General features: G+C 37.0%; 1 protein-coding gene across 1 annotated transcript; it reads left to right on the top strand.

Moving 5' to 3' along the window:
• Positions 1 to 2,803: 2,803 nt before the first annotated feature.
• LOC114360875 (uncharacterized) lies at positions 2,804 to 26,251 on the top strand. The gene is made up of 27 exons (XM_028315721.1): positions 2,804 to 2,877; positions 3,186 to 3,314; positions 4,179 to 4,274; positions 4,393 to 4,476; positions 4,620 to 4,685; positions 4,799 to 4,858; positions 5,228 to 5,308; positions 6,388 to 6,480; positions 6,976 to 7,041; positions 7,134 to 7,196; positions 7,352 to 7,429; positions 7,561 to 7,686; positions 8,059 to 8,220; positions 8,971 to 9,084; positions 9,898 to 9,990; positions 10,110 to 10,190; positions 12,756 to 12,866; positions 15,298 to 15,462; positions 16,089 to 16,244; positions 16,373 to 16,510; positions 16,584 to 16,649; positions 17,263 to 17,373; positions 17,541 to 17,639; positions 19,327 to 19,452; positions 22,633 to 22,743; positions 23,492 to 23,587; positions 23,810 to 26,251. Exons 1-27 carry the CDS (start codon positions 2,862 to 2,864, stop codon positions 24,118 to 24,120), a joined length of 2,898 nt encoding a protein of 965 aa, XP_028171522.1. The 5' UTR covers positions 2,804 to 2,861; the 3' UTR covers positions 24,121 to 26,251.
• The last annotated feature ends 1,081 nt before the right edge of the window (positions 26,252 to 27,332 follow it).

Below are 27,332 nucleotides of genomic sequence, written 5' to 3' on the forward strand. Positions count from 1 at the left end.
ATAAATACAATAGACCAAATGCATAGACAACTGTCTTATTATGTAATAGGATATTTTGATATTAATGAATACTAATACCACCACTTAGCAAAATAATCCAAAAACACTAATAAACTTTGAAGCTACAATTTTACTTTAAATTCACAATGCCTAATTTTCTTATAAATTCAGTATGTTTAACTTTACACAAACTTTTTGTAAGTACATCAGCTGGCATTTCTTTAGTGTTTAGATAAGCAATCTCTATCAAATTATTTTGAACAGCTTCTCTAATAAAATGAAACCTCACATCTATATGTTTACTTCTTCTATGGTACATACAATTTTCAGTAAGTTTTTTAGCACTCTGGTTATCATTGTATAACAGAACAGGTAAATTCTTTCTATTAAGAAGTTCATATAAAAGGTTCTTTAGAAAAATAGCTTCTTTACTAGCCTCGCAGACAGCCATATATTCGGCTTCTGTACTAGATAATGCAACTGTCTGCTGCTTTCTACATTCATGAGAAACTACACATCCAGAGTACATAAAACAATATCCTGTATAGGACCTTCTGTCTACTGCATCTGAAGCCCAATCGGCATCTACATATCCAATTATATCTAAGTTATCTTTAACATACATCAAACCATAAGTTTTTGTAGCATTTAAATATCTTAAAACTCGCTTGGCATGTTTCCAATGCGTTTGGTTGTTACAATTGTTAAATTGGCTCAAGTAGCTAACACAAAAAGATATATCAGGCCTTGTTAGAACTGAGAGGTACATGAGACTTCCTATCAATTGCTGATAAGGATAATTACTTGTCTCATTTTTGCCTTTTTCAAGTTTTAAATTTACTTCCATAGGAGTTTCTACGCTTGTACAGTTCTCCATATTAAATTTACAAAGCAAATGTTCTATAAATTGCCTCTGATCTACATAAATCCTATCTTTTTCAATCTGAACATTCATGCCTAAGCATTTCTTTAGTTGACCTAAGTCTTTTAATTTAAAATGTGCACTTAATTCCTTTTTCAGATAATCTACTTCTTTGTTACAATTCGAAAATATGAAAAAATCATCTACAAAAAGAGCAATAAAAGTTTTCTCATCTCCTGACACTTTTACAAATAAACAAGGTTCATAATCTGACTTTTTATAATTGAGACTTTGCAGACATGAATCAACTTTTATATACCATGCCCTTGCTGATTGTTTTAGTCCATAAATGGCCCTTTTTAACTTTAAAACTTTACATTTATTATCCTCACATTTTAAATTCTCTGGTAATTGCATATACACAGTTTCATCTAATTGGCCATTTAAGAAAGCTGTTACTACATCTAAATGGGTAATGGTTAAATTCAAGTTAGCACTAATAGCAAACAACAATTTTAAAGTGGAATATTTTAGCACAGGTGAAAAGGTCTCTTTGTAATCAATACCTTCCTTTTGGGTAAAGCCTTTTGCCACCAATCTGGCTCTATACCTCACAGTGTTGTCGCTATTCAGCTTCTTCTTGTAAACCCACTTGCACTGCACGGCTTTCACATCATTGGGTTTATCTACAAGTTCCCAAGCTTCATTATCATGGAATGACTGCAACTCTTCATTCATTGCTGCAGACCATTGTTCTTTCTCTGCACCACTCATGACATCCTCATAGGTAAGGTTTTCTGATCCAACATCTTCATGATTGGGCATACATACATTGCTGTACCCAAATCTCTCTGGCGGCTTTCGTACACGCTTCTGTGTAACAGGTTCTACAGGTTCTACCTCACAGGATTCAAGATCTTCCTCTGATAAGCTGTTGTAGTCCGTGCTGCAGGAGCTTGTTGAATCTTCCTCTGGTACGTATGTATTATCATTGTCGGGTGGATCTACAGAGTCTGATGATATCTTAGATCTGTCTTCTACCTTTTTCTCCTCCACCACTGCTGGTACTGTCTCTGAGTTGTTGCAATTGGTTTCTATTATTATCACATCTCTGCTTGTTGTGAAGCTTTGTGATACCGGGTTAAATAATCTAAACCCCTTGGTATTCTCAGCATAACCCAGAAGTATATGCTTTTCCGCCTTCTTGTCCCACTTTGTCCTTTTTATTTTAGGGACGTGAACCATGGCAGTGCTCCCAAATACGCGTACGTGGCTGACGTCTGGCTTTCTGCCCGTCCATAGCTCATACGGTGTTGCTTTCAATCCTGCTGCTAACGTTCTGTTTCGGAGATATACTGTGGTATTAACTGCCTCAGCCCAAAATTTCTTGTCTAGGTTAGCATCGAATAACAAGCACCGAGCTCTCTCTACCACCGTTCTATTTAGGCGCTCACACATGCCATTCTGCTCTGGCGTATATGGATTAGTCTTTTGATGCACTATCCCGGCCTTCTTCAAAAGACTTTCCATATCTGAAGAACAAAATTCTCCGCCGTTGTCTGTCCGTAGTACCTTGATGTGCTTTCCTGTCTGCCTCNAAACTGCAACGCTACAAAGTAGTTGACATTATGTGAAGTTGACCAAATGCGAATTTGTCATTGTGAGAAATAGACATACGAGAAGTTGTCTTTTAGCGAAGTTGACATTTTAAGAAGTTGTCATTTCGAGAAGTGGACATTTTGCGCCCCGGTTGTCATTTTGAGAAGTTGTCATTCCGAGCTGAAACGATATTCACGTCACCCCTCCCGTGCCGCTCCCATATGGCACTGACTGAGTTAAGCAAGCAGTTTACCTATAAGCGATATACATAAGTAAATGTGTTTAATTCATTTAACATCATTAGTGTTGAAATACAATAATTTGGTTATGAATATTTTCAGATTCGCTGCAAACTACGAATGCAAATACAAGTCCAATCAATTTTCATAAATTGCGGACAATGGACACCAATTTAGGTTAAATTTTCATTCATTAATTCATCGTATATTGTTGTAGGTATTAATAAATTAATCAATATGTAGATCTAAAGCGATGAATTGTTAAAAAATGTTCGAATTTTTAATGGTGAGATCTTTTTCTCTGCTAATTTTTATGTTTCTAATGGATCCGTGCATCCTTTCCTTTTCGTAGTACTCGTTCAGTTGAGATACGGAATTCTAATAGCAATTAGTTCGCTGGAATAACTTGTTTTATATTTGTACGTTAATATTATGACATCATTTTCCCAACCCACGTTCACCATTTACACGTAAATATATTTTAGGAACCCAAGTGAAGATCATGAATTCGATCGACAACAAATTGACAAGCGCACCACATTCAATACAAAAGTCCAGCCTAAACCAACCGAGAGATGCGGCCACGCAAGTTTTGCTCACTTGCAATAATATTGGTAAGTAATTTATTATATTATTGGACATACAGTTATTATCATCGCGAGTTAGGTTTCTCATAGAACCAAGGGAAATTTAGAAATAAACTAAAGGCTCGGTTTCCACTAAAGCGGAGACGGGACGAGACGAGAGAAGACGAGTATTTTGTATACTCATTCTTATAAGATACACCATACAAGAATGCATGGTAAATTCAGTGAACTGCTCCTGAATCGAATGTACCTACTACTGCTATTTCTATTTATTTATATTAACCGGCAGACAGTGGTGACTGAGTTTTTTGTGGCGCTTCTTCTCAGCACTTGCCAAATGTTGGTCTCGAAGCGCTGGTAGGGTAAAAAGATTATGAGACATGTAGGGCTCCTTAAGAGCAAAATGACGATTTGTAAGAACTATTTATTAGTCTAAACAAATAAAGAAATTTTGACTTTGAGTGAAGAGGAAACGAGACGAAAAAATATGTGTTTAGCTGTCAGCTGTAAGTCTATTGCTGTCTACGCATCGTATGACGCTTTCGGGTAGGTATGCGAAGCACGGGAAGAAGGCAGCTGGGAATCGGCCGCACAACTCCTCTCCTCTCCACTCTATCCATTTCCACCGAAGCTGAACGGAGAGGAGATGTGGAAATAACGAAATCTGATTATCTCCGAGAAAAGAGAGAGTCTCTGCTCCCCTCCATCTTGGTGGAATCTGGGTCTAACAGAATAGGTACTTATTTAATTACTCCGATTGCCCAGCGACCCAGTGTGTATTGGCCTCCAATAGATATCGCCATTTACGTCAGTCTTGTGCGGTCTCTCGTCATTCTTCTTCAAGCTCATGAAGATTCGCGTCCACCACTAACAGTGTTTATTTAATTACAGAAACTGATATATCTTTCGCGCCTATATTCGAGAACCAATCGGCTGGAATCATAAGTGGGGATATTGCCTTTTATAAGCCATGCGGAATGAATACAGGTTGGTTTTCATCAAAAAATATTCTTAAAAAAAGTTTAAAAGATAAAATGTATAAGTTTTCTAGAGTAGGTATATTTTATCGTAAGGAAATAAACAGAATATTGTGATTTTATAACAGAATCACTGAAACTGGAAACGACTCACGTCAACAAAAGGTCTGTGATGACGTCGAAAAGCAACATCGTTGACACCCCAAAGACTGGTAAATGGGACTTTTTAAACTGTAGTTACTACCTATAACCCTCAGCATAGAAAATAATAGATTTATTTGCTTTAAAAGTGGTAACAAAGGATGAAACAACAATATTATTAATTTCATTTATTATAATTCTATTATTTTTTTAGGCTCGACGGCATCAAAACCAAAGAAGAAAGTATCAGTGAAGATTTCTACTCCAGAACAAATATTGAGTAAGAATTACATTTAGTATTTCGAATAGTCATTGTTTAACTTTAACCCATACTTATGCGTGACGATGAATGCCTAAGGACACAAACATTAACAAATAATTATCTATTTACAGACGATATCATTAAAACAGACTTGGCCACTGAAACGGTCACGCCCCGTTTGAAGCGTACAGGTAAATCTGAAGCTATAATATCACTGGTAAGCTAAGATTGCGAACTTTCTTTAAAAGTAGGTATATTAGCAATTTGTAAATACAAATTACTATAATAATCCCATTAACCTTTCGTGGTAAGCTAGATACGCTTGTGTTACGGAATGGGTTCACCACAATAGTCGAATGGCGGTGGGGTTCGCTCCTCGGATCAGGAGTCGGCCAGTCCAACCTCTTCACCGTTCGACTATCGAAGTTTACGAAGCACATGGCGTCTTGTAGTAAAAATATTTGTATTTAGAAGTCTTACCGCAAAAATCTATGTGATACTACTAGTAGAACAAATTAGTAGGCCTATGGGCAACTACAAATATTGTTTTATATTTTCAGAGCCCAATATCATGTCTATATCGTCAGCCGAGATGCTGCCGGTGGCTGTCGTCACTTCAGACTCGGATCTGCCCCCCACTGGTAGGGTTTATGATTTATTTGTTCACGCCCTATGCCAAGTTCACCCTAAGCCTGTTGGCTTGCTACAGCTCTACCCACTTTTTCTTCATAAATCATCCATGTGGTATTTTTACACAAAACATATTATTTCCAATGATATCTTATAGAGATTATTAAGCTTTACTTATCAATATTGTATTTTTGCAAGCTGCTAGAAACACTATTTTGTCATTTATCTTTTCAATATCTTCTTACATATTCAATCACACTATTCATATTATTATGATTCCATGTTTAATTGTTCATTTATTGGAATTCAAAATGCATCTACTGCTCTAATTTGACTAAAAGAGAGCTAAATTCAAGAGTGTTCAAAGTTTTTCTAATAAACATTTGAGAGAAAGGACATGTACTACAGAAAAGTATTATTTTCTTTAGTTATGATTCCGCCACATCTCGCTATATTCAAGTTCGTCTCATAAGTCGTAAAATGAGAACAGTCAGCTCCCTTCAGAGATTTACACCCTAGATATAGCTCTGGTTTCAAAGCCGTAAAACGTAGTTCAACTTATGACCAAAATTGGACTTGTGATTTGTCGCGATAGTTTAGAAAATATTTTCGTTCCATCTTCATACTTGTTTGCTAAGCGATTTGTGGCTGTTTTCAAACATAACTTGAGTCGAATACGTACTAATTCCGAAAATAACGTTTATGGACCCCACTTCTTGTGAACTAAAAAGCTTTCATAAAGAATTTGGGACAGGTACACTTTTTAAAACAATTGATCACCGAACAAACAATATTTATTTAATGAAGGTTTTCGCGAATGAAAAATCCGCCAGATGGCAATACGTAGACGCGAGGTCCAAATGCTGCATGATTGGTTATTTTTGACATGACATTGACAGATATGTCAAAATCCACCAATCACGCAGCAGTCAGACCCCACATCCACGTCCCGCCATCTAGCGGATCTTTCATTCGCGAAAACCCTCATTATAGTAGGGAAGCTAAGCTAATACCTAAAGCTTAAACAGTATGAAAATTAAATAATTAATTGTTTTAAATATACCTTCTCATTGACGTTATTTTTTAAAAGGTGGTCATACTGCAAAGTCAACGGTGAGCTGTCAGTGCGAGACTAGCCAATCTCTCAAGTGTCGCTGCAATGATTGCAAAACTGTTTCTGCTGGTAAGACTTAGCCTAGGCGCAGACCATCGATTTTTCGTCGGCCGATAGTTTAGTCGGGCAATTGATCAGTATGGGCATGTATGGAAGTGCGCACATTACACCGATTTGCTTTGGCCGATTCTTTATACAATTTTAAATCGGGCACAACTATCGGCCAACTAAACATCGGTGGTCACCGCCTAGTCTTAATCATGAATTTGAGATCAAGACAGGAGACCGAGATACGAGACCGAGACGGGGGACAGCGACCGTTACTTGACTTTAGGTGCCCGTTTTCACCATCAATCCCTATTTTTTAAGTGTCCCCTATGGTAACAAATAACAGGAATTTTGTTTACTTAAAAATAAGGGATTGGTGGTGAAAACGGGCATAAGTCAAGTAACAGTCGCGGTCTCTTGTCTCAGTCTCCTGTCTCTGTCGCGGTGGGAACCGCCACCTTTAACCTGCCTATTTAACTGACTATTATGAACTGTTTTATTCTATTTTTATTGTAGCAGAAACGTTACAAGTAAGTAAATCAACAGCGCCACAAGATACGGCAACTGAAGATAGAAGCATTGGTATGTTACTACACCTTTATTTCATAATATTTTGTATGATTTAACCTTTAATTAAATGTTAAATTTATTTTTAAATAACAAAACATTTCCAGGACCATGCCAAGATAGCCAAGAATTTATGTATGAGAAAACAACGTCAACTCAAAATGATACAGGTACATTGGCAACAGATTTATAAATAAATCAAACAAATTAATTTTCAGAAATTTTCTTATGAAGGATTTATTTTTTCATAAGAAATATTAAAGGGCAGATCTTTACATGTTTAAAGTTTTTTTCCCGGAAAATCTCAACCTATATTCGTTTTCAGACATCAAACAGACTCGGGAGCTGTCGACCCAGGCCCTTATTAATCAGTGGTACCAGTCGCAAATGCTTGTGGATACAGGCAAATATTTTAACTTCCTTATATTACTTTCCTCAATACATAGACACAATCTCAATTAAAATATCTCAAATATATCCAATCATAAAAACCAAAATTAAACTACTTTTCGCTCTTTTTTCTTTGTTTTTCAGGGACAGCTCCAATTGCCGTAGAAAACAAGTCTACTTTAGTGCTAACTCCAGTTGAACAAAATTCTGCTTCAGTAGTCACGTCACTAAACAAGAAAACACAGTCTACCAATCTAGAAAAGGGTAGTGGTAAGGCCTCGAAATATACTTCAAAGTAGAAGATATAAAAGAATTTTCATATTAGAAAGATATGCATAGCGTTTTATCTGCTAAAAGTTCTTTATTATGAAATCAATGATAATACGGTAATAATTTCATCCATTGAAAAACAGCCAAGTTTCCGAATAGTTGCGTAATTTCAGTGATACTTTTTCCCCTTTACTAATAATAAACTCACACGCGCGTTAAACAATAGTTGAAAGCAAAAGTAAGTAATATTTTACATATATGGAAATGTCATTTGAATCAAATGTTGTACGCACGTGTAACTTTTATTAGTATTACTTTCCTGCTCCTCCAAATAACTTGCGCCTGTTTCCATCCAACAACGAAATGTTTCAGAAACAACCGTGCAACATGCGTCTGTAGCGATCAACACGAACTTGGGCGTAGAAAGAAGATCTGTCGGTCAGTCATTAGCTGATGTTTTCTCGAGGAAAACATTGCACAAATCTATGATCGATACCTGGGCGCAGTACAGTCATATTTTGGAACAAAGCAATGGTAATCTTAAAGTAATATTACTCAATACTCAAACTTCTTTAAAGCATCCACAATAAAAAAGACGTGGCTGAATTTAGACTTAAAATATGCTCAAAGTAATCTAGACTTGTCACACGCAAACTTTTATCCCTGGCAAAAATTCTGAAAATACGAATCAAACTTTTGCTAAAAGTGTCTAAGTTAGCAAATAACCTAAATTAGATTCCAAACTTATTATTCCAAATTCCACCGCTTCAATTTTTTAAATAGCAATTACGACTTACTAAAATTAAACTGGATGGCAACATTCCTTTTGAAATCAGCCTTTTTATCTTTGTTTTTTACGAGACAACCTGGGTAATAAAAAACCAAGTTAGCTACTTACATTTTTCGCTAGAAAAGTGACAAATAGAGACTATAATAATATTTAAATGCTTCGTTGAGCTCTGCTAAATTTTAATGCCTATAGCGGCTCGTAGAGTCGTGACCACAGTTGTTACAAACTACTAGATAGAAGAATGCATATAAAATCTCGTTAGCAAAACTTTAATTAATTTGTCAATGTTGAGTCGCTCGAACAGGGTTGCGTTTTGCATAATAATATCCCTATTAACATAAATTCTAAGCATCGTAAGTTCAATCCGCACTTGATTAAATGGGAGATCAAACTAATAATATTAAAATTTCTTGATGATAGGCATGTCAAGCGATGTTTCTCTGTCTTATTGTTTACTGAGAATTTCATGTTTGACTTGCCTATTGTGTTGTCAGAAAAACATTCAATTAAGTCGGCTCGCATCGGGCACAGTAAGCTGATTTCGTCCCAACCGCTGAACGCGTCTTCAATTGGATCGAGAGCGACCCGACGAACCTACTACGATAATGGTATGTACGAGATACTTATTATGAACTTACATTGTCGGTCAATCAACCACCGTATAAAAAAAATCTTTTAAACACAACCATCAACGACTCTACCGAAAAAAATCGACAAAAGGTAGCGACCTCATCTAGGTCATAAGTCTCATTGAATCCAAATTGATTTAGCAGTTACACAGAAAGTTACTTAGCAGTCAATGTGAATTTAAGAATTCTGAAGTAGTATACGTGAAACCTACTAGGTAGATCTTTTATAGTCAAAACTTTCTACCAAAAACCGTCTACATCAACTCAAGTTCTAGAACTCCATACTCACATTTCCTAGCAATACAAAATTGTGTCTCCAAGCAACGGCACTGAAGGCAGGAAAACATAAACGACAAAGAATACCGAACATTTCTCATTCGAAGAATATTCTCGTTCTTATTCTTGCGAAATGCACAGTTGTCCCGGTATGATACGTTCGCACTTTTCAGTTCTAGGAAACATTTTATTTTATGCAACATGAAACTTTTACGTGTTTTCTGAGACTTGTTCGTTCAAGTAAGAACGGTCTTGCTTGAACGAACAAGATCTTGAAAGAAACATTGTAGTTATAGTTTTGAGTGGTCTTGATGTTTCGTATGTAACTAAAAAGTAAAACATTTTGTTGAAAGAATTCACCTTAAAAAGTGTCAGATAATGTACAAATGTTTGTAGCTGCGAAGCGTTGGTCAAATTAGACTTCTTTTTTAACAAATTAAATAAGAGCAGTATCGTAACCACACCATGTCAGCCATATCAATTAAACCATATCAGATACCCGCATTTTCAATTTAGAAACAGAGCCGATCCTGATGCCTCCACACAACTCCATCGCAGTGATGACCTCAGGGCCCTTCGACGAAGCCTGCGACACTAAAGAACTCGCAGGTACCTATTCAATGTTTAAATATTTGATATGAATTAGTTATTCAACTTTTTTCACCTGGGTGGTTTAAATCAACTTCTAAATAAATAATAATACCTAAGTATTTATTTTGTCTTCACAGAACAAGTTTTGCTATGCGGTTGTGCTCGACTTGGATGTGATATAGAAACTAACACGCTCTCAGACGTCAAGCTTATTCAAAGTAAGTATAACATTTTACATAAATGTACCTTTTAAAATTGTAAAATTTCTTAGTTAAAATATAACAACTCATTTTAAAAACGGCATCAAGCAGTTATTATGCTACGGACTACGACGTGCTACGGTACTACGAAATTTTAATCTCGTAGCCTGTAGCACTATTCATGTTAAAATATTTAAAATGCTGTATAAGATGCATAATAACTAACTCATTTTGTAAGTCCTCATTTAAATAATTTGGTTATTTTAAGGATGTTCACAAGGAAAAATAAAAATACTGATGTTTTAAAAAGATTAAAAAAATAAGCAAGCATTATTATTATTTTTATTTAGCATTTGACAACATCAAAAGAAACAGTCGGAAAACAATTTATAAGCTGTAATTTTATTGCTTTAAATACCTTTAAGTCTCGCTTCGAAGTTTCTTAATTTCACGTACAATGAACCCGTGCGTTCGATACACATTGTTTCGGGAGTGAAGTATTTTAGGTCGGATGCCAAATCGTTTGCACTAAATAAGAAACAGCTATATCACCGAAGAAGTTGATTTGAACCAGTTCCAACAGTTATTAATTCATAAAATAGGTGACCTTTTATTTATTTTGAAAAGTTTGATTCATCCCGTTAAGGAAAAAGCTGTTTCTAGCAGTCTGCTTCTCAACGATCTGAAATATTCAGTAGTCCTATTTATTGCAATTCACGAAGGCGAGTGAGCTTTACATGTGTGGTGACACCATCGATGTGTGCATGTACACGTACACACACAAGTAAAGCTTACTCACCTTCGAGAGTTGCAAAAACTATATTTTTTTATTGAATCAGCTAAAAGAGCTTTGAATTCCGTTTTCTAAGTGAAATATAGTATAATAGTCTTGGTCTCCCAATACTCGAATAATGATTTCCTTTGAAGCCAAAAATCAATTCCCAAAAGGGGTGAAGAAAACTTGTTAGCAAAGTTTTCATGGAGAGAAGAGTTTTTCAAGGAATCTGTCATTTGCGGGGATGAAATCTCGGGGGGCGTTTAACTGGTTCTGAAAATATCGCATCTAAAGTACCTACTTATATCTAAAAAGGTAAAACTTCTGGAGAATTAAACTAAGTAGGTAGGTGATGTCTGTTTGAACAGATAACAGCAAATCACTAAACTGTGACATTTTATGTTAACAAGTGTTATTTTATATCAAAATTGACAGTTTGATGTTGACTGTATAGCTATTAATTTTATTTTGCTAACGTCATGAAGAAATAGAAAACTGCGTACAACCCGGTTATGTTAACTGCGCAACTGGCTGCCGTGACGTCACATAACGCTCTGGTACAGACAGGGAGAATGCGGGAAGGTGTGCGGTAAATGCGAGGGAGAGTCGCATTCTAGCGAGGTGCGCATAGGGTTTCTGCTCGAGCTTTCTCGAACTCGAGAAAACTCGAGAAATTTGGCTTCATTCGAGACGAGAAAAAAATTACCGGAGCTCGAGAATTCTCGAGTTTCGATTTTGAAGCTTTAATATTCTTGAAAGGCTATTTTCTTAGACAAAAGTAAGTTTTTAAATTATTTAATAGGTCAACGTTGCTTTTAGACTGGCCTAGTCTTTCCTTTTTTAACTGATTTGATTTGCAAGTAATGATCTCCATCGAAACTAAGTAATAATGTTCACCAACGATTATGCTATATTTATTATGTACTAGCTTTCCGCCCGCGGCTTCGCCCGCGTGGAATTTTGTCTGTCACAGAAAAACTTTATCGCGCGCGTCCCTGTTTCAAAAACCGGGATAAAAACTATCCTATGTTCTTTCCCGGGACTCAAACTATCTCTATGCCAAATTTCATCAAAATCGGTTGCGAGGTTTAAGCGGGAAAGCGTAACAGACAGACAGACAGACATATTAGTTGGGATAGTTGGGATGTTTAATCTGACTGATTTAAAAACTGAAAAAGTTGTTAACTAGACAGTTACCTTACCTAACAGACGTTAGGTTAGGTACTCGTGCCTCCTCGTAAAGTTTATTCAAGTCATTATCTGTAAGAAATTTAAAAATTTATTAAAGTTTTTTTTGTTCATAAAAAAAAACTATTTATCTTACGATGTTTGCTGTTTGGACTTGTGTTCTTTAGAAAACAAGTGATTCAATTATAGCTCCAGATATTTATTGTTATTTGTCCTTTAAGAACACGCGACTTTACGACTTTTGCTATGATTATTAGTAAATATTAATTATGAATGAAGATTTTATTTTTTGTTTATTTCCTTACCAAAATAAGTGGTACTTAATTCTAATATTGATTGTTGTGCATAAAAGTAGGTATATTAGTTTAAAAAAAACCTGTGTTTTTATTAAATTTCATCTAATTTCAGCAGTTTTCATTAAAAGACTCGAGACCCAAGAAAACTCGAGACTTTGGCCTCGAGAATTCTCGAAACTCGAGAAAAAAAATAGGTCGAGAAATCAGAAACCCTAGGTGCGCAGTTAGCTCAATCGGGTTATACAATTTTATTGTTTCATGTGTTTTTAGTAGTTGTTATGATTCAGTGACACCACCAATTAAAAAACTTTCTGATTGTTTTAGATACGAATTGCTCCACCCAAATATACCCAAACCGGCGTAGCCAGAATTTAGATAAGAGCATCAGCTGTGCCGACCAAGGGGACCGCATTATCAATACCAGTACTTTCAACCGTAAGTTTATTGTTATTGTTTATTATTTACCTTTGAACGCTGTAATAATCTAGCCCTGTGAGACGACGAGAAACACATAAATAAATAATAAATAAATAAATATCCTTGGACATTTTACACTGCGCTTCTAGTCCCAAACTAAGCAAAGCTTGTACTATGGGTACTAGACAACGGATATAAACATACTTAAATACTTTTTTTTTGTAAATACATACTTATTATAATATAGAAAACACCCAGTCCAATACAAACAAATATGTTCACGATTGTTTGTACTGTGCGGGAATCGAACCCGCTACCTCTGGAATAGTAGTCCGTTTCGAACCACTACCAGGCCTGTTCATCTCCGCGAGTTTACGTCGAAAACAAAACACGCACGATGGCCCACCTACAGGATACTATTCGACAAGGCCTCACATACGAGCAAACATTGACTCACGCACGCGTATTCTTGTTTATGATGGAAAAAAACAAAGAAAATGGTGTACTAAATCAACTAAATACTGTGCAGTATTTAACTGCCTAAATAATAATAAAAACACAGAATGTAATTTTTTAAGTTGCCTCAATACACTGAGAGGTAAATAAGTAGTTAATATTATTAGTATTGACTTTCCATATCTGAAGAACAAAATTCTCCGCCGTTGTCTGTCCGTAGTACCTTTATGTGCTTTCCCTTCTGCCTCTCTACTTTGGCTTTAAATTCCTTGAAGCACACCAACACCTCGCTCTTTGACTTAAGAAAGTAGACGAATGCCATTCTGCTGTAGTCGTCGACAAATAGGAGAAAATACCTTGACTTTCCTATTGAGACCGTCTCCATGGGGCCGCAAACGTCCGCATGAACCACCTCCAACACACTCTCACATCTGGAACCTCTGTGTGAGAAGGGTAGTCTCGCCAATTTCCCTTCACAACATGTGACACACTGGGACTTGTCAACTTCTGCCTTGTCGGGGTAAGAAATACCTTTTACAGCGCCATTCTTCATTCTGTTCAGATCCTTACTGTTGATGTGGCCCAACCTTCTATGCCATAGCATACTGGTTTCTTGCACTGCTGAGCCAGCCAATAGACATGTTTGTTTTATGTCTAATTTATACACTCCATTTGTCAAAACTGCTTTGCCGACAAGTACACCTCTGCTGTTTATTATCTCGCAGCCATTGTCTTCAAAGATCACTTTGTTTCCATTTCGTATCAACTCACTAACCGATAGGAGATTTGTAGTGAGGTTTCACCCTGTATAAGTAGATTAATTATTTTTCCATTAGACAGCAACTCTAACAGCGTAAGAAGAGTTCAGAGGCACGCGATAGAAAGAGACAAAACTTGTAGGTGAATAAAATTGTAGGTACGTAGTGCTGTGCGAGCTGAATTCCACTGTATCGCGTCGTAGCAAGACTCGTATTTATTTAAATCGTCTTGCGGAGTAATCCTTCTGTACCTGTACTATTACTTATTCTGTGACTGTACTTTCCTTTTCTTTGTTGTTAGTACACTGGTTTTTATAGTGTCCAAGCTGTTTGCATTTGTAACAGCGTATTGTTGTTTTGGTAGGTTTTGACATTGACGTTTTCGACTTTGACGTTTCTGCAGTGCTGCCAACATGCTTTCTGCGCTGCTGCCAACCTTTCGATAAAAAAGCGCCGTCCGTTCCAGTACTGCCAACTTCAGCACTCATATTCAGTAATTTTGATTTAATGGCGTCCGTACTAATTGTCATCCCGGAATTCTCGATGGCCATAATCATCGGGGTGAATTTCTCCGTCAATCCAGCCAACAATAAACATCCCACCCACTCATCAGTAATGGAAAATCCAGTTCCTTTTAATTTCTGAGCTGTTTCTACTATTTGTGTCACGTATGAGGTCATAGTTTCGCTGTCTTCTAATCGGATTGAAATTAGATGTCGCAACAAACTGATTTTTCTTTGAAATCCGGAATCATCGAAGAGTGATTTCAGGCGTTTCCACACATCCTGGACAGTTTTCACATTCTTGNTATTATTCATGATAAATCATGTATTTCCTCCGCCATTTGGCACCTCACGTCACATCATTTTACCGAAGTCAGCCCTATAGCTTCGGCGCAGTGCCGATCACTGACGATTGTCAACAAAATGGTGCTTGACTCTTGAGACGAGCTAAATTACACCATATTGTTAATGACATTGAGCATACATTTTTTTAAATACCTTCGCGAAGTAAAACTTCTGTACGTAGTACTTATTATTATTCTGTGCCACTACACCAAACGGCCGACAAGCCAATAAAGGCGGTGGTTCGCGCCGCGACAGAGTCCTATCTCGGTCTTGCTCGCGAACTCACGAACCGCCACGCGCCGTAACACTAAAATCTAAACTACTTTAAAAAATTATTTAGCGAACCGATCATCCTTTTTAACCTGTCATGAACGTCGCTTTGTCTAGAGGGGCTGTATTTCCCAGAGCGTTCGACTGCAGATCAACTAAGTGCCTTGTCCCACCTCATCGGCCAGCCAATATCCTCGCAGATGACGTCAGACGCCAGCACCATCCTGTCCAGCAACCTGGACGCTGCTAAGTGGATCAAGAGATGCACTAATGCAGATAAAGGTACACTAAACTGCCAAAAAAGTTTTTTTTTCTTTCTCTATTTTTTTGTAATAAATTGGTCATACAGACTTTAATGTACAGGAATAGCCGTATTTGACTCCACTTGCAGGTAGGTGTTAACACGATGCTTATAACAATCTTTGATGACATTAACTATTATTTGCAACAATTTTGCAACCCCGCGAAACTTATTCCGTACCTTTCCACGCTCCAAAATTTGCTTTTCTCATACTGCTTACATAATTTTTAATAACCTCGTGCGCAAGGAGAAATGGTGCGTGCCGTTCACAATTTACTTCCAACGAGCGGAATCAATTCTAGCTCTGGCGTGTGGCTTGGCCGAGATCCTAAAACGAATACTTACGATATGGTCTGTAATGGCATAAACTTTCCGCATAATTTAATTTTGGAAAGACATATGCTCTGCGCTAACTGTGAGAACTGCAGACAATTTTACATGTCCTTCGATGTATGGAATCGTTAACGGGGTGTTGCCACTCACCATTTTGAGAAGTCCACTTTTTAAGAAATCCCCATAGTGCTCCGTAAAAAAATTAGTAGTAGGTAATTGAAATCTTGAATGATGATAAGCGCAATTGCGAAAATGTTTTTTTTTTCTTTTCCAGAATACCAATCCCTACTTGACATAGAACAGTCCACGTTGGAGACTCTGAAGCAAGCGTCGCTTTCTATTGCCAGCTCTAACAAATCATCGAGGTCAACTAAAAAGTCACTCAAAATTGTGAAGTCAAAACAGAGCGTGGTATGCAGTATGAATACAGGTACACCGGGCTACAATTAGTGCACAGAACAACGATTTTTTAATTCTCCAATTGGCAAACATTGTATTACTTTGGAGTCATAAAGTATGATTATTGTAGAAAATACTAATTACTTACTTTTCGGTTAGTTGCAGTGGCAACGCCTCCACCTCAAATGGGATCAGTATCAGATGACAGTTTAGCTGACGTTTTACCAATAAGTTCCGTCACCAAAAAAATATCACCGCCGAACACGCTCAAGAAAACTTCAGACAAATTCACTTCAGGTAGGTTCAATAACTAAAAGTGTAAAACTTGATGGTTGTCACTAAAAACATGTTGATCATTTGCTGATTTCAGATGATGTATTATCGAAGAATTTAAAAGAATCTATTCTCCAAACTTGTCCAGATATTTCTGACGCAGGTATTGATTACGTGATTTTTGTTGAGAAATTTTGATTACCTATCAAGTTTTTTGGAAAACCCTAACATAACAGAATTAATCCGAAGCAATTGCGATTCTGTTCTTTTCCTTTTGGCGTAGATAATTTATGTTGGGTCAAAATGGTGTCAAAATTTATCAACACTTTCAAATTGATAATATTTTTTCAAAGAGTGATCTCGGACCATTTTTTCCCTAGAGAGACACCAACCATCAAAGACCGGTTCCAAATTAAGTATAACGTTAAAGTTGGATAAAATACGTAGCACTAACTGCGCCATAACGATAAGCGTTCAGAAGTCCAGAAAGTTCAAATAGGTAGGATTTACAAAGAGTTTAAACTATTGTTTCGCTGCTGCGTCATCGAAGCTGGTCTAAGGGACATAGCAAACATGCCACTTTTAGCATTAGCAATCGGCAATTTGGAGCGATATTGTGTAATGTTTTGGCGACTCACTGCGCTTTGTTGCAATATTGAAGCTATGCGACTTCGAATATTTGAAAAGTTACCAAACTGTTAATCGCTGATCCAAAAGTAGCAAGTCTGCTATGACCCTAAAGTATACTATCTAATTCATTGCAATTGTTTTTGTAGCAACTGACACGATAGTACCGAATACGGATTACCTAAAGTCTGCAAGCGCTCTGACGTCAAAGTGTGTTTTACCGGTACCGTCGATTTGTAGTCAAAGCAATGAGAATTCTGGTAAGTCACTTATAGACTACATGAACTTAAACACACTTGTAATAATTATCACCTTTCTATTAATAATTTAGCTCTATTACTTCACGTAGTGAACTGAAAATTCAATATGAACGTAAGTTTTGTGTGTCCTACTTTAAAACGTCCTGTATTCTCTTTTTTTTTTTCAGATTGTGTGTTCGTATACGACAAGCCACGCTGTGCAGTACATAAGCAACGTATTGATGCATCGGTACAGATGTCGCATAAGCAAAACTATGGAAGTGATGGTAACGTACTGTCTTTTAGATTCAATTTTAACGCTATGGTTTGTACATTATGACAAACATTACATATTTTATACTATGGTCATATTAAATAGATTGAGTAATAATGCATTTAGTGAAATTGTGAGTTAATCAGGTCTAGCTAGAGATTTCATTTTTATAACGAATGAAAAGGAGCAACTGCAATATTGCGCACTCAAATTTCTACGCTCTATAATTAGATAAACGTGCAGACTGAATGTGAACTCAGTAGTTTAAACATGAAGTCGAAATTGGTTTATAGGTGTGCTTGCAGACGTTCGAAAGGCTTTAAGTTATGATCTTACGCTAAGTTGGATCTCCGAGGTACATTCACTTGTGAGCGATGGCTGGTATGAAATATTATGAAAAGAATATTCTTCCAATTAGGGACGATGGGAGTTTATTCAATGGCGAATGCAAATGAAATCATTCTTCATTCTTCATTAAGTTAAATAACTTTGCATGGAATGATGATGAGTCTCATGTTTTCTAATAAGATAATTTTCTTCCAACGACGAAAATTAGCTTAATAATTTCACTATCTACAAAACATTGTTTAAATAGATAGTGTGCAGATATGATTTTAAATCATACTTTTTACTATGATTATTTTGAGCAACATTTTTACTGTAAAGACATTTTCGATGTCAAATGTACAGCGACAGCACAAGCAAGCTTGATATGCCGGCTTTCCAAAAATATGTATATGTTACAGGAAATGTATGAAATCCGTCATTGTATACAATTCCTAGGAATTGTGTATAATTCCTAAAATCACTCGGAAATGTGTGATGTAAATTATATTAGACACATTTCCTAGGATATTTACACATTTCCTAAACAGCAATTGGAAATGTATAAGATTTCGATGAATACGCGTGGACATGCGGTGCGAGGGGAGGGTATTGCATCATCCGATTTTGTGGGGTCTCTATCGAATCGCCAAATTTTTTGTACACGACTAATTGTCTATGGCACACAAATTTTAAGCCAAAAATTTTTTTACACAACATCATTTTTATTACGCCACTTTTTTTCTCCGAAACTTAAATAGCGCTCGGCGGCCGCTACCGCGGCAGCTGTGTATGTGTAAGGTCGCAAGTCTAACCTAACCTAACCGAGACTTTGTTATCCAGCTACAGGAGTACTAAAACCTTCATGCCAATAATAGTTTAATAAAACAGATGTTAAAATTAGGGATTTCCAATGCTTCAGCGTAATATGCGTGATGCCGAAAGAAAGGTATGCCAATAAATTTTAGGCAAATATTTTTTTCGGCCAAAGTATAATAGTGCTAAAACAACTGTCAGGCTAAACAATAATAATTGTGAGTTAAAAGTACCTGTCGGCCAATGTGGTTTGGCTAAATGAAATTTTTTAGGCGTACCGAGGGGCACACGATCACGCGACCGCACTAGTGCCGCTTGGTTTTATACATTTCCTAATACAATCTTGGAATTCTATAAAATTCCTAGGAAAAGTATATACATTTCCTAGGATATGTGCGTATTAAAAAATCTCTGAAGCAATATTTTGTACATTTCCTAAATAGCTTCGGAATTGTATACATTTCCTAGGAATAGTATACAATTCCTAGAATTCATACATTTCCTGTAACATATACATCATGGACTCGGCCTTAAAACGTTGTCATGGGAGTGTGTTTCAGACAAAGGCCCAAATTGTCGAGAGCATGCGATAGATCAAATGGACATGGACGTGTATCCCTCGGGCAGCACTTACGAGCAGAGACATCAGGGCAACAACGTGGTTGCTGAAGTACTGACGCCTAAAGGTAACTAGCCAAGATATTCCATAAATTCATAGACATAAAAGTTCAGTCAAACCAACGCGGTGCAGCCAGCGTGCGCGATGGCAATCAGACGTCGTGTATGAATTTGTAAGCAATGAGTTCACATCAACGCATCCTGCCTGTCATTGGCCGCGGCGACCTATGCAGCGTCTGCACGCGGCCATCGGCGATCAGAACGTGCTTGTTATTTTGACGTTTCTGATTTTAAAATAGCGGATTTTTTCACGTATCTTCTGGAACGCGATTGCGGCAGTCGCGGAACGCGTTAGCTTGGCCGAACCTTTAAATCATAGCGTCATGTTTCAAAACTACTTATAAATTAAATAGAATACAGTTGACAGCACATCAGAATGTTTTGTTGTTTGATGTGCTTCATCTCCTAATTTATTTATTCATATTAAATAGGTAGGTAATTATTGTATCAGCAAGCTGAATTGGCAGTGGGCAGGGCACATAGTAGGCAGAACTGACGGCCGATGGGGCAGCAAGATTCTGGAATGGAGGCCACGTACCGGAAAACGCAGCGTGGGACGTCCACCCACAAGGTGGACCGACNATCAAACAGACGTTCTTTATCGGATATCATATGTGCGCTAGCACCGGAATCGACATACCAATCGGTTTTCTTGTATGTTGAGTTCAAGAAAAACGCACTGAACACTGTACTTTCCTTTTCTTTGTTGTTAGTACACTGGTTTTTATAGTGTCCAAGCTGTTTGCATTTGTAACAGCGTATTGTTGTTTTGGTAGGTTTTGACATTGACGTTTTCGACTTTGACGTTTCTGCAGTGCTGCCAACATGCTNGTGAGGTTAGGAATGCATAAAACATTTTTCACAGTAATGTCGAACTCTGAATCTGCTACTACTGTTGTCAACTTCGTATTTCCTGAGCATAATACTGGTACTGTTGTTTCATTTGCTACTACAATCTGCTTCATGACTGGATCGGGCGATATATCAAACAGACGTTCTTTATCGGATATCATATGTGCGCTAGCACCGGAATCGACATACCAATCGGTTTTCTTGTATGTTGAGTTCAAGAAAAACGCTAATTACCTACAGCGAAGCGCCCCGGCGGGTATTATATCAGTCGAGTGTCACGCGCGCGCCCGTCAGGACGCTGCTGGCGTGCCTTGTAGTACCTAATTCTATGATTGAAGTATTATTTAAAAATGGACTTAAAGAGAAAGAAATATTGTGCGGCGTTCGGGTGTTCAAATTCGAAAAGAAATCTACCGGATTTATCTTTTTTTACGCTTCCCAAAGATGCTGAAAGGTATTTTGGCCATGTAGGTAATCAATAATTCTTAGGATAGTATAGGAACCTAACCTACCATGACTAGAATGCGTTCGGTGGTTTCAGCCAAATGACGTCTGGATGCTGGACAAAGGCCTCTCCCAAGGTTTTCCATAATAAATGCGTACTTACCTACATACGTACCTCATTACATACAGGGTGACTTTTGTATCAGTATCCAAATTTTAATATAATAATCTATGAAGCGAAAGACAAAACACGTNTAGGCAGAACTGACGGCCGATGGGGCAGCAAGATTCTGGAATGGAGGCCACGTACCGGAAAACGCAGCGTGGGACGTCCACCCACAAGGTGGACCGACGACCTGATAAAGGTAGCAGGAAGGCGCTGGATGCAGGCCGCTACCAACCGGGCGATGTGGAAGTCATTGGGGGAGGCCTATGTTCAGCAGTGGACGTCCTGTGGCTGAAATGATGATGATGATGAATCATTGTATGCACTGTACATGAATTCACTGTATTTGTTTTTAGTATACAAAGCTCTTTATGAAACAACGAAGATGGTTGTAAAGGATTCCAAGCTCCGCCCGGTGGTCGATCCAAAAGTGGCTCACGTTCCTGACATTGGTTAGTATTCATTAATTAATCATTACAAACTGTAAGCTTCATTTGTAAGGTTTTCGTCGAAACAAGAGGCTTTTGTCTGATCTCGAATAGGGAGAAAATGAAAGTTTCATTAATTTCTCAATAGAAAATCAAGGTACTCTGCTGCTGTCAGATGCATATTTTTTTCTAAGATTAAGTAAAGTAAATAAGTACGTATTCGTAGTTGACTGCTTTATATCGCCTTGATTTTAATTCATAGAATATAAAATAATCCGTGGTCGGTGTTTGTATGAGAATCGGTCCATTGTTTTGTTTCTGTTTGTTTATTTATTTCAGTTGGTAGTTACCAACTTTAAATTAATACAACGTTAGTCCTTTAAACAAGTCTTAAAGATAAATAAAGCTTGTTAGCAGTTTTGTCTACGGTTTCAGAGATTAAGCTCACTAAAATAAGTTTAATTCTATCTTTGTTTTTGAATTGGCGGTTGTTTGAGGACGCCATGTCGCCGACTTAGTGTTCGGCTATTTAATTTCAGACCGTTTGAATTAATTTATCTGATCCAATTAGTTCGGGTGAATAATTGCGTTAATCCCTTTTCACCATTACTTTGGTAAGTTATTTTAATAAGTACTAGAAAGTGATAACGGTGACCATTCTATAAATTGCTTAAGATCTTAATTTTAATAAATAAAAAACAAAGTATTTTTTTTATATGAAACGCTGACGCTTCAACGCTTGCCGTTTGTTCGCAATTAACTTTTCATCGCAATAAAGTTCTGTATTTTCCAACTGATGACGCACCAATTCAGAGAACGAAGCAGCAATGATCCGAGCCCTAGCGATCCGGTCGGCCGCCATACTCACGTCCCGCTGTGGCCTGGCCACTCTTGACGACTGTCACTGCAGTCTGAAGACTGACCCTACTGTCAAAAGAGGTACTAGCCAAACTATCATCCAGTTTTTCTATAGAAAAACAAACAACAAGTTCACAATAGCATTTTAGTTTCATACAACAACAACACGTATAGACGTAGCGTGGGCAGGCCTCCCACTAGGTGGACCGACGATCTGGTGAAGGTCGCGGGAGGTGCCTGGATGCGAGCGGCGTAGGACCGGTCTTTGTGGAAATCCTTGGGGGAGGCCTTTGTCCAGCAGTGGACGTCTTTCAGCTGAAACGAACGAACAACAACAACAAACAAATTGATAAATATTGCTAAGAATTTGTTAATTCCGAATAATCTCATACAGTTATCCAACTTTATTTGCTACTTAATCTTAAATTTTCAACTTATAGCAGAGTACGTATTCGCGTACGACACGCCACGGGCGTCACTGGAGGACTCTACGCAAACGTGTTCCAACTGCCACGCCAGGCTGCTGGAGATACCACCGTATTTCGACTCAGGTTAGTCTACGGATGCCTGTATCAATCCCTAATTTTTAGGTGACCCCTATGGTAACACATAACAGGCATTTTGTTTTCATAGAGGTCACTTAAAATTAGGTATGATGGTGAAAACGGGCATTAGTCTAGTAAGACAGTAAAAGCAGAGGTAAGGTTTAATCTTTCCAAAATATGTAGATTACACCAAACAAAACCCAAGTTGCTACGAATTCGCAATTGATAAAAATTCCCAAGAGTACTTTATTCTTACTAAGTACAAAAACCTGTGTGATACTATTCAATTCAAATTGGTCAAATTCCAAATATTTTCACACAAAGAAAATTTCAGGTTCAAAATTATATTCAGGATGCCCAATTGCTACGGTATTCACGATAGCTCTACAGGTTGGTTATGCGGGCCTGGCCGGCAGAGCGGAAAATGGCCGCGCGTGGGGAGGGCTGATAGAGGCATTTTACCATTGAATACTTTCAAATGCAATAGAATGGTGAATGAATCGCAGAGGATAGGTGAACAGGAAACTCGCGTGGTAAATTTCGTCGCCTCTCATAAAAGCACTTTCAATATAACATCTTTTATTATTAACCAAACGTTAAGGGGCTTCTGTTTTGAGAAACAACGTCATTTTTCCTCTCGGAAATATGTGAAACATTTTGGGAGATTCACCTTAATTTTAGCAGAAATATCATGTTTACTTTGATCGATTTATCACGATAGATAGCTTTACTTTTGGTTTTTATTCCCCAACAGATTTCGTCGAGGAGCGTATGAAGACCCAGCTAGTGGGTTCTTGCAGATACTACAGCAACTTGTTGACTAAGCGTTTGGGCCGCGTAAAAGAAAAAGGTGACACTATTTAATTTTTATTACTACCACAAAGACTGTAAAAAATTGATTTAGACTATCTTAGAAGCATAACCGATGTTCCGATTATTCTGCCTAAAAGTTTTGAGTCACCGAACAGAAAATAAAAAATATTGTTGCCTTTCGTCCAGTTTCAAATTTATAACAAATCAAGATTCAAGTCGCATCAAAATAATAAAAGAAAAAGTTTTATACTTTTTCCAGTAACGAAACGCCTGTCGCCGCCACCTACCGAGCAATGCCTGTACTTCTCGACCGTCCCAAAGCTGTCCTACGCCGAAGCTTGCACCATGAAGCCGAGCGGTCGCGAGGACCTGGGCTGCCAAACGATAAGGAACCATATGCCAAGCCACCATAGGGCCGAGTTTTCCAGGCCTATGTCATGTTGTGCATTGTCACCGAGCCTCACGAACATCTGTGGGGGCACAGACAAGAACCATTTGAAGTCTGTGTACTACATGCTATCAGCAATAGAGGGCAGGATTAGACGCCTAAAGAGAAATATCCCCAACTGAATGGCACCATTCCTCTTCACGAGCTTAAACCGTTTGTTCTTGATGCCGCTAGATGGCGGTAACAGAAGTTAGCCTTCTCCTTCAGAACAAACTTGCATCACTTGGAAGAACTTTCTTTGTAATGCCGATAGATGGCGGTAACATTGGAAAAGATTTTAATTCCAGAATCAGTGAAAAATTTATAATGCCTTCTTTCCATTTTATCATCCCACTAAATGTGATGCTGTATCGATGCATACTGGATGTTTACGGTTATCAATTGTTAGTAACAATGTCAGTTTTGTGGTAAAGTGAAAAATAAACATGTATAAAGTTTATCCTGTTTTATTTTGAAGTGTAATCTGGCGCACAATCACGGAATATTTTTAGTCTCACTCCTTGTTTAGGAACTTCAAAAACAAAAGACGGCTTTTCTAGGCGGGAAAAGCATTTACATAATTATTATAGAACTGATTACCTACTGATTCACTAGAATATCATTCCGTTCGTTTGTGAACTGTTCCAAAATGTAGCGAACCCAGTCCCTTATAATCGACTATTTGTATTCTCACTTAAATATCTATCATATAAAACTTCAAATTTTTATTTGCAAAATGGAATGTGTAAAACGGAGTGAGACAGAACATAAACAATTAACCGGACTAAATTGACATCTGTGACCATTATTTTCAGTACAATAATATTTTTTGCTAAAATTTACATAGAGAACTTTACATTACGAAATTACTCAAGTAACAATATAATTATTAATTATTATAAGCAGTTCTGTTATAAACTCTGGAGCGTTAAGGTGAGTATAGACTAGAGCATTTACTTGTAACAGAAGAACGAGTAGCGAGCCGCTCTATGCAATGTCTTGTCATCTAGTCCCATTTTTTTTTTAATTATAAATAACTTGAAAAAATTGAACTGCCTAAAGCGGGAATTGAACCCATGACCCTCTTCCAACTGAGCTACTTAGACACTGGATGAACCCGTCGCAATTTTTAAATTTAATACGTGGTTACGGCCAGCGTTTGTTTCATCAATCTTGGGTATACCTACCCCTAAACATCAAACATAAATATTGTTTAAAATTTAACTGTCAGTTAAGATGAAACAGCTCTTTACATAGTTATTTCATTTTTAGCGTTAAGAGTCGCATGATCGCATCTCAAACTAATTTAATTAATTAATTAGTTTGAGATGCGACTCTTAACGCTAAAAATTAAATAACTATCTAGCGTCATGTCACGAAACAACCATTTTCTCTTTTACCGTTATTTTACCATACCTTCATTACATAGAAATGCTCTAGTCTATACTCACCTTTAGTATTATACAAACACCTACCGATATAAAACAAAACAAATAAAAAATCTTTTTTCTTTGCCCTTTCCGATACAACAAGCTATATACAAATACACAGACACATTCCCTGTATAGCACACGAATCTTTACAGCCACTTCCTTAACAAAAAAAACACCCCTTTTAAATGTGTGCGTCAATAAACAATACACATAGAGAAAGACGGTAAATCTTTAATAGGTGTTAGGATGATTTTCACACAAATCATGATCAATGTCCGTAGTCTACTCACAATACTAACTGTACTTTCTATTTGTACTGCAAGATTTTTTTTATGCATAACAAGGCAGTTATTTGACCACAATCGCACCTGATGTTAAGTGGGATGTAGTCTAGGATGGTACATATCTGCCCTGTAAGTGCCTATTCACTCTCGCCTTGAAAAGGACCGGATTATAGTCTTCGGGAAAGACAGCAGCAGGTCCAAGATTATTTTAGACGTTTACTTCCTTCTAAATGTATATCATATAGTGGCGCTTGCTATACTGATTCACACTTTTTTCAATATCTAAATAAGTGGGAAGCAGTATTCATTACAACACATAAAAATTACCGATAAACCTCATCATGATTATTATCAAACAATTTAAGATGATAAACAGCAAATGTAAAAAACAAATTTTCAAAGATATTTACAAACTGCGATAAATTTCACAGTATTTATTGCATCATAGATTAGGGTTATTAAAATTATATACAATCAGTCAACATAGCTTAGAAATACATTAACAAGTGAATAAAATAAATTAATGATTGTCTTGTCTATTCTAAAAGGATTATACACAATACATCTATTATAAGTACAGTACTAAATCATTTATACAATAAAGTTCACATTTACATTTTACACGATTCTTTCTTTCTTTCTCTTTAGACTAGAGATCAAATGAGACAACACTATATAACAATTCGACATGAAATTGCTCTCTTCCTTACCGGTAGCATTGGTACAGGTTGTTATTTTTATACTTGATCAAACAAAGAGTTGATTATACTATTCAAATACAACTGCTTTTTCTACAGGACCAAAATCAAATTGCCAAAAAAAAATGTAGGCGCCATCTAAATAACTGATGACAATGTATGGAGAGCTCATATTATTTTTATATTTTGCTTTTGGGGAAATGTGTTGCATTTGACCTGTAGAAACAATCCTTTTTGTTTGAAGTATAAAAATAACACCCTGTATATGTGACCTTAAGGCCCAGAAGAGACGGTGAAACGCAACTGCTACGAAACTGCAACTTTCTGATGATTCTTATGAATGAAACTGAAACTGAAAGTTTCAAACTGGTCGCGTCATGTGTGGTCTCTCAACGGACGCTATGGCAGAAACTTAGATGCAACTCAAAAGTAACTAGCAGTTGCAGTTTCGTTGCAGTTGCGTTTCACCGTCTGTTCTGGGCTTAAAGTGCAGAAGCACCATTAAAGCAGCTATTTCTCTAAAATGCTTACACTGTTGTCTCAGTCCATCGTCTACTTCCAACCATCAAAATCAAACCCTGTCGCCTTGCAGTCTATTACATAATATTTATACATTAGGCCCGCTTTGAAATATTACGATGTCCAAATCACCAAAGAATAGCGACCAGTCGACATTACAAAAAAACCATACCACATGTATTTCAAATATATCAAAATCTGACACTCAGTTTTTTAAAATTACCAACTAAAGGTACACAGCCAAATTAAATACCACAACAGCCCCTCAAATTAATGGAGATACATAATTAAAACTAAATTATCATATATTAACATCTACAAGTAGACTTAGTAGGAATGTTTTAAACAAAATGGAGGATGTTTTAAATGATCAAGGAAAATATTTAAAAACATCCGATATTTTTAAATTAAATCTATTTGT

The sequence above is a fragment of the Ostrinia furnacalis genome, unplaced genomic scaffold (assembly GCF_004193835.3).
Source record: "Ostrinia furnacalis isolate ACB-3 unplaced genomic scaffold, ASM419383v2 OfSCF5217, whole genome shotgun sequence".
Classification (NCBI taxonomy): Eukaryota; Metazoa; Arthropoda; class Insecta; order Lepidoptera; family Crambidae; genus Ostrinia; species Ostrinia furnacalis.